Source organism: Echinops telfairi, unplaced genomic scaffold (assembly GCF_000313985.2).
Source record: "Echinops telfairi isolate 266 unplaced genomic scaffold, ASM31398v2 ScPeMD7_7469;HRSCAF=8507_0, whole genome shotgun sequence".
NCBI classification, from domain to species: Eukaryota; Metazoa; Chordata; class Mammalia; order Afrosoricida; family Tenrecidae; genus Echinops; species Echinops telfairi.
This window is the reverse complement of record NW_022111372.1, coordinates 74,049,497-74,063,940: the sequence shown is the minus strand read 5'-3', so window position 1 is coordinate 74,063,940 and position 14,444 is coordinate 74,049,497. Positions and strand designations below refer to the sequence as shown.

The 14,444-nt window shown below is 49.3% G+C and overlaps 1 protein-coding gene across 1 annotated transcript in view; it reads right to left on the bottom strand.

Annotated features, from left to right (window-relative positions):
- The window catches only part of ADAM19 (ADAM metallopeptidase domain 19), a 111,721-nt gene that overhangs the window by 38,906 nt on the left and 58,371 nt on the right, over positions 1 to 14,444 (bottom strand). Inside the window, exons 5-7 of the mRNA XM_045284582.1 lie at positions 13,483 to 13,559; positions 3,503 to 3,698; positions 2,423 to 2,488 (exon numbers count right to left, since the gene is read on the bottom strand). Of these exons, the coding sequence (XP_045140517.1) occupies positions 2,423 to 2,488; positions 3,503 to 3,698; positions 13,483 to 13,559 (339 nt within the window). The remainder of the gene's footprint in view (positions 1 to 2,422; positions 2,489 to 3,502; positions 3,699 to 13,482; positions 13,560 to 14,444) is intronic.

The following is a 14,444-nucleotide window of genomic DNA, read 5'->3' as shown; positions in this document are numbered from 1 at the left end:
GATCAAACGCTGAATCTCAGGCCGCCCTCGCTTCTCCAGCTACTGGGGACACACACCCCCCCCCGTGGGCTTTAAACCCTGCTCCAAGATCCCACTGGGCCAAAGGGATGGAGAGCCCCACCTCACTCGAGCAGCTGTAGGGCTCTCTGCTGACCAAGTGGGGCTCACAGGAGCTTTCTTCTGAATACGGGCTTCGGGGGCTGGAAATAAGCGGCTGTGGAAGCTCACCTTTCATACAAAGCGGAAACTGCAAAGTGTCTTGGAGCCAGAGGGGCTCAGCCTTTGTCCTGCCACCTTCCCACAGAGGCGGTCATGTCACACAGGGCCACACGCTGGACGCACGGCCGGGGGGACCTTTTCCCAAAGCTGGGGAGCCTTTGCTTGCAAGAGAGGGTTTTGCTCTCTGCACCACTCCCCCATGCTTTCCACCCAGCAGTCTTTGGAGAGGGGAAAACAAAAAACAAACAAAAGAAAGAGGACGGGGAGAGGGGAGCACACGGTTGCTGGAAAAACCAATCCCAACATCAATTGAAATGCTAAACTCTTCTCTTCCGGAATGCCCTTCACCTCCACTTCGGTGCCCACTTATTGCTCCTTGTCCTGGAAGCCAGCTCAGAGCTATTTCCTCCTGCCGCCAGGGTGCAAGGCAGGCCTCTGACCTGAGCACCGGCACTGCTTGCTACCCAGGATTGGGGCCTTGCGCTTCCAGACTGGGTTGATGTAGTTGGGTGCCCGCAAGACGATTGCTGAGTCATAGCAATGCCGTGTGACAGAGAGGAACTGTCTCCCAACAGGGTCTAGGCTGCGGTCTCCAAGGAAGCAAACCACTAGCTCTTTTCTCCTGCAGAGGCACTGGGAAAGTTCCAGCAGTCAACCCTTTGGTTAACAGTGGAACCCTTACCCAACAGTGCTCTTTCCAGATAAAACAGGGCCCCTTAGAATGAGATCCCTGGTGGCATTGTCGGTTAGGCACTGTGCTGCCAATCACAAGGCAGGCAGTCCAAACCCACTTCAGGAGAAAGATTGACAGTCTTTACACCCCGCAGAGAGTTGCTAAGAGTAATAACTGACTGGATGGCAGTGGGTTGGGTTTGTTTTTGGTTTTTTGGGTTTTTTGGTGGGGGAAGGTAGCTGGTAACTACCAAATATGCTCGTGTATACGCTGAGTTTTTCAGCACATTTTTGATGCAGTTTTTGTGGTAAAATTAGGTGCTCAGCTGGTATTTGGGTCGGCTTATACTCGAGTCTATTGGGACCTTATTTGGATGGATACAAGACAAGCCTGGCTGGTGATGGGATGCTTCCTAAAGGGAGCCCTGGGCAAGCAGGCACCAGCTTAGAACCCCAAGAGGACTCAGCTCACCATGCCACCACAGTGGCAGAAGATGAGCTTAGCCAAGGGGCTGCACACAGTGAGAATTGGAGGTAAAATGTGGGGATTCCAGGGCTGGGCGTTTGGGGCTGAATCCAATCTTTATGTCAGCTTAAACACCTCTGCCTCAGTCTCTCTCCCTCTGGTGCCCCAAACCTTAGTGTCCCCCCACCCCGCTCATGACATGCACCATCACCATGCTGTACTTTGCCACCTGAGCAGTCATCACACTGGGAACTATGGTTTCTTGCAGTTACTGTAAACTCTACGATGTCAGGGCCTCCTCTGTCTGAGTCAGAGCTCTATCTCCATGCTTGAGGCAAAAGAGAAAACCAAGAAACCGCTGGTGAATAAGTGAAGTGAAGAAATGAGTGATGAGGTGACTTCACAAAATCTGAGCATGCAAGGCCCCTCAAGGGCTGTCTAATTGGAGGAATATAGAATTCAAGGTTACAATGCTAGTCCCGTAGGCTGAGAGTTCTCAAACTTGACCTTGCATGGCAATCACCCAGAGGACTCATGCAAGCACTGCTTGTTGGACCCCTCTCCTGGAGAGTAGGAGTCAGGGTTTGCATTTTCCCCAAGTTTCCAGATTCTGATGCTGACTTCCGTTTGGGGCCCATTTTGAGAAACTACTGCGTTAGCTCCTCATTGGGCACCGACATGATTATAAACACGGACCCACATGTGGGCAAGAAAATTGAATTCAGATTCAATAGTCTTTGCCATGAAAACACAACATGTGGAAATTTCTGTAGAGAATTCATAGACACCCCCAACCGCCCCCTAACAAGAATCCCTGAAACCTAAAGGTCTTCAAATCCAGTATGAGACATATTAATCCAGATAACTGCACTCCAACCCGCCCCTCCACCCACCCCCTATGTTCAAAATGGCAGAAAGAGTCCTGGATCAGATATCAGGTCAAAATTAGAGGATGAGCCCGAGAAGGATGCGTACCAAGTCATTTTTGTTGAAAGTAGTTGAAAGCCTGTAATGGAAGCTAACAAGAGAGCACGCTTTCTGCTGAAGCCCATTCATCCCCCTTACCTCTGCAAAATCCGCCACCAGGTAAAGTTCCACATACTTGGTGGAGTGTAAATCTTCCCTTTTCATCTAAGGGAAAAATGTCAGAGATCAGAGCAGTAGAAATGGTGAACGTAGCCCAATTCCACAACCCAGGCCCTCGTGAGTGAGCAATGGACTTGCTTTCTCACTTTGCACATGGTTGCGAAAGGACAGCCCTGGCTGCTGTCACCACTGACCCTCTCCTGACCTACGGAGGGCATCTGGATTACTACCGCTGGATCCACACCTTTGTTCTCAAAACACAACAAGCCCACGGCTGGCTCATTCCAGCCAACCAAAGGCCATCATAATTTGAGGGAGCATTCTGACAATCAAGTTCCCAAAGACGATTTAAACCGCATATGTCTCTTTTCAGTAACAACAAATGCACCATGTTGGTGCATGTGGCTAAGTGGCTACTGTAAAAGAAGCAGCATATCCACATCTTTACAGCTTCATCTTTCTGAAATCAGCACTTCCGCACCCTTTCCATGTGGTAGTGTTTCCAAAAATACATGTATTATATTAACTAGTGAATCTCACATGCAATAATCATTTAGAGCAGTGGTTCTCAACCTGTGGGTCATGACCCCTTTGGGTGTCAAATGACCCTTTCACAGGGTTCACCCAATTCATAACAGTGGCAAAATTACAGTCACGAAGTAGCAATGAAAATAATTTTATGAATGAGCTGACATCAGGGGCTCAAGTGGAAAGTGGGTGTCGTAAAAATGATGAAGTCAACATATGTACTAAAGTGCTGGACACAGATGACGTATGTACAGATTGTGATGAGTTGTATGAGCCCCTAATAAAATGATTATTTAAAAAAAAAGAAAAGAATTTTATGGTTACAGGGGTCATCACAACATGAGGAACTGTAGGAAAGGGTAGTGGCATTAGGAATGTTGAGAACCACTGATTTAGAGGAAGAGGAAAGAATTACTTCCTTCTTAACCATGTTCTTTCATTTGTGAAATCTCTCGGCTCCAAAGTAAGAGTCCTTGGAGGGGACAAGCCTCTTCCAAGGTTGACGCTTGCACTGAGCGCCCTGAAACTCACCCTGCGTGGTGGTTGCTTCTTGGTCTGGTTTGTAAACGGAAGGATCCAGTCTCTGGCAGTGGGCATGGAGTGCTGGAAACCACAGTTCCCTGAGGGCAGCTTGAGATGTTCGGATCTGTAAATAAGGTGCCACTCCTCGCTGTCAGGGAGGGGCTCAATGATGTAGCTGAGGTTTCTGTTCACTGTAATCAGTCCTCTGTTGACGGGAAGCAGAAGATCTTTGGTCAGAGATGATGGTCCAGGAAAAAGCCCTTCCATGGATCTTAGTCCCCCCATATGCAAAATGACACCATAGGCTTCAATGATTGGTGCTTCACGTTAAAGGAGCCTGGTAGGCCACCGTGAAGTGCTCAGCTGGCTGGCAGTTCAAACCCACTCAGCAGATCTGCAGGAGAACGACCTGGTAGGCTGTTCCCCCAAAGGCTGCTGTAATCGCTAGGTGCTGTTAAATGGTTTCTGCCTCAGTGATCCTCTGAAAAACAGGCAAGCATGCAGCACTGACTCAGAGCCACTCCGTGCACAACAGAAGCAAACACTGCCCGGCCCTGTGCCATCCTCCCTATGGTTGCTATATCGGAGCTCAATGTTGCAACTGCGGTGTCCCTCCATCTCATTGGAGGTCTCCCTATTTTTCCCTGACCTTTTCCAAGCAGGATGTCCTCTTCCAGCAAGAACAGGCCTCTATGGGGCAGTTCTGCTCTGTCCTTGAGTCTAACTCCCACTTGCCAGCACACAACAGCAAAGATGATCACAGACATCCCGGATGGTGGGAACGGGGAACACACTTGCTAACCAAAAGGCTGGCATTGGAGTCCACGCACAGGTCCCTTGGAAAAAACCGGCCAGTAAACCCCCCATGGAGCATAGTTCTACTCAGACACCATGGGAAAGTGGTTTAGTATTTTTGGTAAGCTCCTCCCTGGACTCCGGTACAGGGACCTCTGGACTAGAGAAACTCAAAGACTCCACACAGGTTGCACCGGAACAGCTCATACGTGTACAGTTTGGTTGGGTCCGTGTGACAAAAAGCTTCCCAGACCCAAGCATGGCTGGCCTCTGACAAAATCTCAGGTTAAAACTTAGACTCAGACTCGACAGGCAGCACAGCAACCGAGAACGAACAGTGACTGTCCGGGGGGCAATCAGACCTAGGTTATTGTCTTAGCTCCAGCACAAAACTCTCACGTGTTCTTCAAGAAACCTCTTAAATCCCCTGCCTCAGTGTCCTCATCTGCCAAAGCGAAATGAAAAGTTGCTAATTTAACAGGACCATTGGAATGATTCATTCTACAACCTTGGGCCCAAAAGTCAGCGCTAGTCTGATGCTTTTCTGCCAGACCCAACTTCACCAAGACAATCAGGCAGCACTTGGGTGAAGTGCCATCCACAACCAGGCATGCGCGACTGCATGTCCCCCTGGTTAAGATCCCAGTGCAGGGCTCAGAAACAAGGTGGTTGTCATCATTCATTTTATTCATTCACTCGCTGAACCCTGACTCTGTGTTAGATGCAATTATTGCCCTCAGGGAATTAACAGCCAGGCCAGGGCAGCCATTCATTCCACAAACATTCACTGAACCCCTGCTGCTGGCCAGGTCTTGTGCTAGTGTTAAGGGTGGGCTCCTGCTTCAGATGGTCAAGTGACTTGCTCCCAGGTTGCTTAGAATCCAAACATGGGAATAAATCATCATACTGCTCACCAACACAATGAAAGAAAGCTTGCCATCAAGTTGATTCTAACGCATGCACATTACAGAGTAGAATGTCTTAGTGGGGGTGCGCCCTTTCGCCTGTAAGGAAGCAGATCACCAGGCCTGCTTCCAGCAGCAGGATTGCACCACTCTGATGGGTTGGCGACAAAGATTCTGACGACTTCTCTGGGCTTGGCAGGAAGTGCGTAATAGTTTATTATTTATCACTATCATAAATAATGGATGGCAGGGTGAGCCGAGGTCCCTGGAGCAGGTATCTGCCCTCTTGGGTCCACTATACGATGAATGCTACAACGAGAAAATGGACCCGAGGCTCTGAGGGAGAATACATCCTAGCAGCATTCTGTGGGCACCACCACTTCAGCGGGTCCCCACCTAGGAAGTTCATAAGCGAAAGCATCTCTACTCCAGTCTTTGTCCCTCTCAATGCCAGGCCCTTGCTGATGAGGTTGGCTTGGTTTAGCTTCCACCCTGACTCCAGCCCCTGGGGACCCCTGCACCCAGGCTCTGCTCTATGGGACTGGCCTGCATGGCTCTCAGGAAAGACAGCACCAGCTCTCAGCCACAGCAGTCTTTCCCTGGCTAATCTCATTTGGATGCCAGGAACCTGCCGACTTCCCGTTGCCTCGCCCTGGCTGACGCAGCAGTCCCTGTCCAGCCCCATGCAGATGCCCAAGCGGCACCTGTGCAGCTGCGGGTAGGAGCGGGACAAAAGCCATGGGTCACAGCCACTCCCTAGTTCAGCCAGAAAGGAGCAGAGAGGTGAGAATCCTGTTCCACGCTTTCTTCTCCTCTCAGCTGACTGAGTCTCCTCCCATCACGCCAGTTTCCCCTGATGGCTAGTGAAGCTGGAAACAGGGCTTGACCACCAAGCAGCTGGGTGCTCCAGCTGAGGTTCTAGAGAAAACACCCAGCAAGCGGAAAGTTGCGGAGCGACGTCGATGAGAGTTCCAGTTTAGTGCCAAAAGGTGTAGTGATTGGGGTTCACTTAAACAACCTCTTGGGTCAAATAGGACAAAGACGAGGCCTGAGTTTGTAGCACAGCGAATAGTGAAAAGCACATTGTTGTTCGCTCTGCCCTCACATTGGTCCCTGACTCGAGGTGGCATCCGGGTTCCATTGGAGAATGACTCCATAGGGCTCTCTTGGCTGTGAACTTTATGGGAATAATTTTCCAGGCCTTGCTTTGCCACAGTTACTGGATGGGTTCAAACTATTAACCTTTCATTTAGTAGCTGATCAAAAACGTCACACCACCCAACCTTCTTACTAACAAGATCTCACAGGTAATCTGGGGCCAAAGATTTAAGGGCCAAGATTCTGGGCGCCACCTTGATACATCTTGTGCTATCGGCCCCATCAGTGGACACACAGAGAGAGACCAGGAGGCAGAGGAAGGGCTCAACATGGCTGACGCCCTGGTTGCCAATTCCTGACCTTCAGAACTGTGTGAAAATAAAATTTTGCTGCTAACCCACTCAATTTGTGGTATCATATGACAGCCAGAGAAAACCAATAGAGTCAGTCCTAAACCTGTGGGTCAGGCACCTCTAAGATCCCAGCTCCCAGAGATAGCTAACCTACTAGAATACGCTACAGAATTCATTAACAACACACATCCCCAGGCCCCACTCAGGACACCTGGGTTCTACATTATTAACAAGCGCCACCCCACAGAGCCACGACCAGGGGCAGGGACTTAGAGCCTGAGGTTGGCAGCAGCCCTGCCTCTTGAAACAACTGTCATGAAAACAATTCCAACTCAAATCGATCTTATAAGACAGAGCAGAACTGCTCCATCATTTCCGAGACAGAAAATCTCTATGGAAGCAGATGGCCTCATCGTTTTCCCATTGAAGCAGTGGTGGATTTGAACTGCTGGCTTTTCCCGTTAGCATTCCAACATTTAACTCCCTGGGTAACCAGGCCTCCTGCCTCTTCATACGTTCCTGCAAATGTCAGGGAGTTGGTAGATTACAATTTGACGGACACAGGTGCGGGACACTGAAGACCTTCTAGAATTTTGTATCCACCCAACCACTCCTCTTCCCAGGGTCCCTTGTAATTTCCTCCCTGGACCAACTGTGATCCTCACACCCTGCTTGAGAGTGAAAGCCCCAGCACTTGACCATGAACCCCAGCTTGGATGGTAGTGGAATTTTAGATTCCCACCGCCATCACCACCACCCACCCATTTCTCTCCTCCACTGAGCACCCGCCATCATTTCTCCTTCTCAGAGCCTCAGCAGATCTAATTTGCCAAGCATTAGCAAGGTACAGGCAGGAACCTGGGATTGTACATGCCTATTGCTCATCATTAAGAGCGTCATCCAAGTGGAATTGTACAGAAGCAAGGTGGCAGGCCAGACCAGTAGCAGGTGATGCCTGGTTAACTGCTGAATGACGAAGGACTCACCCGGTGGCCTTGGCCTCCAAGGAAACAAGCAAGAACGGCTTCTTGGAAATCTGCCAATTCCGGGCTGAACTCTGGAAACGTCGTACAGGATCCCTACCTCAGAGCTGCTCTGGGAGGCAATTGTCTACTTACACTCCTTCCCTCCCCCGCAGCCACATAAAAGAAGGTGCCAGTACACTTGACAGAAAAGAGGCACACAGGCACTGCAATGCGGCGGCGGGGGAGGGGGACGCGCGGGGCGGTGGGCGGGGCATGCCCCTGGTGCCCCGGGGTACCGCGGTAAAACACAGGCTCCCACTATGAAGTTCCACATGTGGATGCAGACAGTGGTTCTGCTGCTTCCCAGCAGTGTGGCAAGTGAACGTACTTGTCTCCTGCGTGAAGCACGGCTCATGCTGCCCACCCCCCAGAGAGTTTCTATGAGCACTGGGATCACTGGCTGCATCAGGGCAAACGAAACAAGAACAGCCATAGCTCATGCTTACTAAGAATCAGAGGGACACTGTAAAATAACAGTAGGGGCCATATGACCTGCTGCAGGAGCATTCAACAAGCCACTGCTAACGAAAAGGGTGGTGGTTCAAACCCCATCAGTAGCTCCATGGGAGAAACCCCAGCCATCTGCTCTCAGGAATCTTACAGCCTAGAAAACCCCACGGGGCAGCTCAAAACTCAACCTCACAGCACATAACAACAACAACAACAACGCTATTGGTTGTGTTTTATACTTCAAGTGCAGTGCAAAGGTTTACATTCAGTAGCTATTTAACAAGGATTTATTGAGAACCTACTGTGTGCCAATAACTGGGGATACCGTGTGATCCAAGTCAAGACCCTGCTCCAACAGTCTCCCTCATCACCTACTTTAAATCCACCCAAAGCAATCCAAGCCAGCCCATGACCATCAAGTTGAGCCCAACACACAGCGGACCTCTAAAGGGGTCCCCAAACTGTAAGTGTTCCTGGGAGCAGACAGTCTCATTTTTCTCTTGGGTTTGAACCACTGACCTCAAGGCTAACAGCCCAATACCTAACCCAAAGCCCCACCAGAATTCCTTTGAAATCCACCAGTGATGCTAATATTGGTGTTCCTATTTTACAAGTGAAAAAACTGGGTCAGGGGAGGTAAACTGTCAGGTTTTGTCTGACTTTAGAATCTCAATTTTAACTGTTCATACTTTCCTCCTGAGGCTTAATCCACACAATGCCTGACACACAGGTAGCATTTAGTATCTGCAGAAGGAAAGGAATGTACTGAAAGAACTGGCCATCCAGAGCCGGGAGCAGGTCCTAGGTCCCCTAATGTCCATCCAGGCTTGTCATTCCAGGATGGGACCCCGACTCCAGCCCTGGCTCCACCCCAGGGCTCAGCAGCCCCCTTATCTCTGAGCATCACCAGCAGGGCTGCTACAGCCCATGGGAGGCACTGCCTGGCAAGGCAAAGACAAGGGACACCCTGGCTGAGGAGAGGACAACTTTGAGATCACACAGCCAGGAGGTGTGGAGCAGACTCTCAAATTCAAGTCCTCCAACTCTACGTTGCCAACTCATCCCAGGCCACCATGCCTGCTCTCTTTCTCTCCTGCTTTGTCTCACTTGCATAGTCTCCCTTTTTTCCTCACAGAATCTGAGTCCAGGGATTGACCACAGTGGGTGCCAACTTGTGTTTCTCAAGGACAGAGTCGCTAAACTACCAAGGTGATCTATCAAATATATCATCATGCATGATTTACTATATGGCTTTGAAAGACTTTCTATAGAATCAAGCTTGCCAGATGCTCATCCGTAAGATAGACCATGAAGCCATTAAATGTGCATCTAAGACATGATGTTAAGTGAGAAAATGGTTACAGAACAGCACGTAGAAGTTAATTTCATTTGAAAAAAAAAGTCACACACACACACAAGAAGGAGTCTAGATGGGGAGAAGGTCTGGTTGGAAGGATGAGGACAGGATAAAGAACTATCACTTTTTAATTTTGTACCAACACGAGTTGCCTGTTCAATCACAAACCTGCATTCAGTATGTCATGTGAAAAATATCATGATGTCACAATATTTTTCAAATAAATATTTTCTCTAAAAATAAAAAAAGATACTGATGAAGTTTACAGCAGTGACTTTTAGCACAACAGCCTTCGTACTAATAGACACACACACACACACACACACACACACACACACAGAGTTTCTCAGAATCCCCAGGTTTAATCAAGGACACTGCAGCCCAGTTCTGTCGAGATGACGCCACCAAAAACTTGCACCTTACATCTGTACAGTGTGTTGTTGTTAGTCATGGGTGAGTCGATTCTGGTTCACAATGACCCCGTGTTAGTTTACAATTATTTGTGCACCTAAGAAATTGCATAATCATTCAGAGGAAGAAGTCTTTAATGTAGGTAAGCTCAGGCAGGTGGGGGTGGCAGACAGAGGATCTAGACACCTGACATCCTCAATGAAATGGCATACCACAGTACCGATTAGTCTTCCTAGTTTCTACCTAATTTTCAAAGGAGTTTGTGGCCTGAAAAAGAATGAAGACCACTGTGTGGGATAATTATGTTCTCTTTCTCTCTCTCTTTCTGCAAAGAATGTTTCCAGAAACATACATAAGAAACCGGTAACAGTGCTTGCCTGTGGGGCAGGGGGAATGTGAGATGAGAAAGAGAGTGGGTCTTCCTTGTACACTGCTGTCCTATGTGAATGTATGTGTCCTACGTGCATGCACAGCATCCTGTGAAACTAGCCCAAATAACTGAGAGAAGAGGGAGCCCGGAAACCGTCGAAAAACGTAAGCTGCATTCCTCTGTGTTGGTATCATTAGCCTGAAGGTCCCACTTGGTATATAGTGTATCTGTTTCCTCCAATCACATCGAACATACTCTCGGCGAGGAGAACAATTGCTATGGAGATTTTCCATTGCAGCATCGATTTACGAGGCTTGGGAGGCAACTTGGGGGTATGTGGGTTTCAAGACGGCTGCTGCCGCAGCTGCTCCTTCTCCAGGGTTGGAACAGAGCCATCTGGCAAGCATCTTCAGCTCCTAAATCAGCCCGGCCAGCAGACATCCTCGGTTTTTTAAGGTGTGCAGTGAGAAGGTTAGGAAGGTAAGCCGGGGACCCACCCCCGTCCCCAGAGCGAAGCATGCAAAACAGAAACAGATGGCCGGCTCCCTGGTCAGCCCAGCTGCTGGAGTGATTTACAAGAGGCTGAGCCAAGTCCACATTGCCCCAGAGCAAGGGGACAGGGGAGAGGCAGAGAGAAGCAGGTCACACCTGTGTGTCCCCATTCCTTCTCTTTGGAATGTACGGGCATTCGCAGACTGCAGGTGGTGGTGGCTGGGCCTGCAAATGCCACTGGAAGAGCAGTTGACTTGGCTCAATCAGGTCATCTGAGCAAGGGATTTGGGATCACTCTGTTATCACTTCCCGCCAAAGCCTACTTCCTGCCTAATTCCCCCCGGTCCACTCACCACAGAAACTTTACAAAGAGATGTGGCCCAATTTGTAAACAGACACATGGGGCCTGCCACATTACAAGCCCTCCCACTGGAGCCTGGGTAAGTGCCTTCCAAGGCAGGGATTCGCTGTTGTCCATTGTTCCCAATCCCTTATGTTTGCAGAGCACGGTCACGTTCACACAACATGGAAGCAATCATCTCTACCATCCCTATTATGGGTACCCATTTCACAGACAGGAAAGCTGAAAGCTGAGGGTTCGGTAGCTTCTCAATGTGTCTTTCCTCCACCTTAGAAAGGAATGGGTCTACACTTAAAAAAACAAAAAACAAAACGCTTCCAGCAATTTAATTCCAACTCAATGTAGCTGATAGGATTACCACACTGCATATTGGTGAGTGTAGCCAACCTCATCTTTCTCTCTCAAAGCAGCTAGTGGTTTTGAACTGCCAACACTGTGGTTAGCAGTCCAACGCCAAACCCACAGAGCTTCTTTATATACAGGAGACTCATCGTGTTTTTTTGCTGAGTGAATGAAATTACCGAACGAGTCAGTCCACTGATACAGAGAAGGGTATAGAGTCGCTTCATAGCACCAATTGTGCGTTCACTTCACAACCTCACCTTGAGCGATGTCACATTATTGCTACTAGATGCTGCTAGGTGTCAAGTTGGTTCTGACTCCTGGGGACCTTATGAACAACAGAACGAAGCCCCACCCAGGCCTGCACCACACTCACAACTGTTCCTCTGTGTGAGCCCACTGTTGCAGATACAGTGTCAATCCCTCTTGTCGAGGATCTGCCCCTCTTTTGCTACCCCTCCACTTTACCAAGCACTGTGTCCCAGTGGTTACTGAAAATTGGTCATGGTAGGAATATTTCTACCAGCATATTGGTAGATATTACAAACCAAGTTTGTTTGATTGTTCCCAGAGAGCCAGCTTTTCCAGAGCACTGGATAACATTCTGGGTGGTCAAACAGTCAACAGCTTGGCTGCTCACTGAAAGGTTGGTGGCTCAGGTCCACCTAGAGGTGCTTTGGAAGGTAGGCCCCATAATCTACTTCTAAAAATCAGCTGCTGATAGTTCTGTGGAGCACAGTTCTCCTCTGGGACACACGGAGGGTTGTGATAAATTGTCAAGAATTGACTTGACAACAACAGGTTTAAAAAACATGGAGGAGGAATTGGCAGGGGTATCAATAAAGAATGTTTACTACTTCGGCATGCAATTCAAGATCCTATATATGCAAGGCAGTGGGGGAAAGAAACACATATTTGAGATGTTACTTATGTTCTCAAGGAACATCTATATTCTCAAATATGAACTTGTACATGCACCTGGAACCATCTGGCGGCTTGGTAACCTGCAGATTCAGATGCAGTGGGTCTGGGAAGGACCCTGAGATTCTTCATCCCAAACAAGCCCCCAGGGGATGTCAATGCTGCCCAGGTGCAGACCAAACCTAGAGAAGCAAGAGTCTGGAGGCTGGCCCTGTGCCAGCACAGTTCTGAAGGCACTGTGTCTATCAACACACGCGATCCTCACACCCCTCCACTGCCACGGAGTCCATGCCAATGCAGAGCTGCCATCGGGGCAGTGTGGACCTGCCCCCTAGTATTTCCCAGGCTGTAAACCTGTACAGAAGCAGCCTGCCTCATCTTTCTCTCACAGAACAGCAGCTGAGCACTTCACCACTGCACCACCAGGCTCCTTCCCTATTTGTAATCCACATTTGAGGATGGGGGAGAGGGGATAGTCACCTAACTGGTAACCTGCAAAGTCAACCCTCAAAGTAGCCGGGATCAAGAAGCACATAAGATTCACTGCCATTGAGCCAGCCGTGACCTATAGTGGCCCTCCAGGGCCGAGCAGAACTGCTCCTGTGGGCTTCTGCAGCTGTAACTCTTCACACGAGTAGAAAGCCTCATCTTTCTCCTATGGAGAGGCCGGTAGTTTTGAACTACTGGCCTTGTGGGTAGCAGCCCAATGAGTAACCACTACAGCAACATGGGTCAGAATCGACTTGATGGCAGTGAGAAAGAATGAACAGTCACCCCAAAAGCCATCTCGTTGAACTTCGGTTTGGGTAATGGATAGTCTGCCTCTCCTGTTTCTCGGACTTCAGGGACTGGGAGTCGACCACAGAAGAGAGAACGGGACATGAGAAAGGTCAAGCTCATCAAGCTCAAGTTCCTCAATAAACTGAAAGTTCAGTCCCTGTGAATGTGTGGGTTATCTCTCCCTGGTTCCTCCCAGCCCCAGCCTTTCCCAGAGCTGGTGTGCACGCATTAGCTGCGGCATCCTTCCCAAGGCTCATGCCCACAGCCGATCCTACTTGTCCTAGACGTTTCTGGGGGACAGGGTCAGGCACCCTTCCGCGCACTCTTACCTAATCCCTCGGCAGGAGCTGAGCGTGACACTGGATGCTTCCGCCTTCCTCACTGTCCCGTGGTAAAAGCAGTGGTCCTAGCAAGGAGAAAGGGGGTGGTCAGGGTGACGAGCAGTAATGAGCAAGGTGATGTTGACCTCTTCCGAAACTCACACATGATTCAGACCAAAAATAAAGAAACAAAACCCAACCAATCAAACTATTGCAATTTAGTTGATTTTGACTCAAAAGAACCCTAGATAGGGTTCCCCAGGAATACATAGGACCCTATACACAGTTTCTTTATGGGAGGAGAAAGTCTCATATTTCTTCAGTGTAGCAGCTGGTGGGTTTGAACTACCAACCTTGTTGTTAGCAATCCAATGCTTACCAGTGGCATTCCTTGGGCTCCAGAACTGCCCAAGAGGGAGAAATATTTACGGACATAGACGGTCACATCTTTCTCCCGCAGATTTGAACCACCAACTTCACTGTTAGCAGTTTGAATGCTTAACCACTGAGCCACTAGGGCTCCTTAGATGATCTGCAAAGAGGTTTCCAGGCCAGCATTTTGATTTTCATACTGATCCTGCGGGGTGGGCCAGCATCCCCATGGGCAGATGGCACCCAGAGGTGAGATGCAGAGAAGCAAAGGGAGCAGTCACATGTTCTTACTGCATGCGAGCTTTTCAGATTCTCGTTCAGAGCTCTTTTCATGGCCCAGGGCTGATTGTGAGGCTCGAAGGCTCCCGAAAGGCGGCCCCCCCCACCCCTCCTACCCGACTCCTCTGCGAAGCCCCGTAAGATAATGTCCCTCCCCAAATTCATGTCCACCCAGAACATCACAAAGTGAACTTATTTGGGACCAAGGCCTTTATAGATGTAATTAAGTGAAGATGAGGTCATACTGGATCGGAATGAAGAACTCTAACTCTACTGGCTAGTCCTTATCAGGACAGGAGGACACAGAAAGACACTCGCAT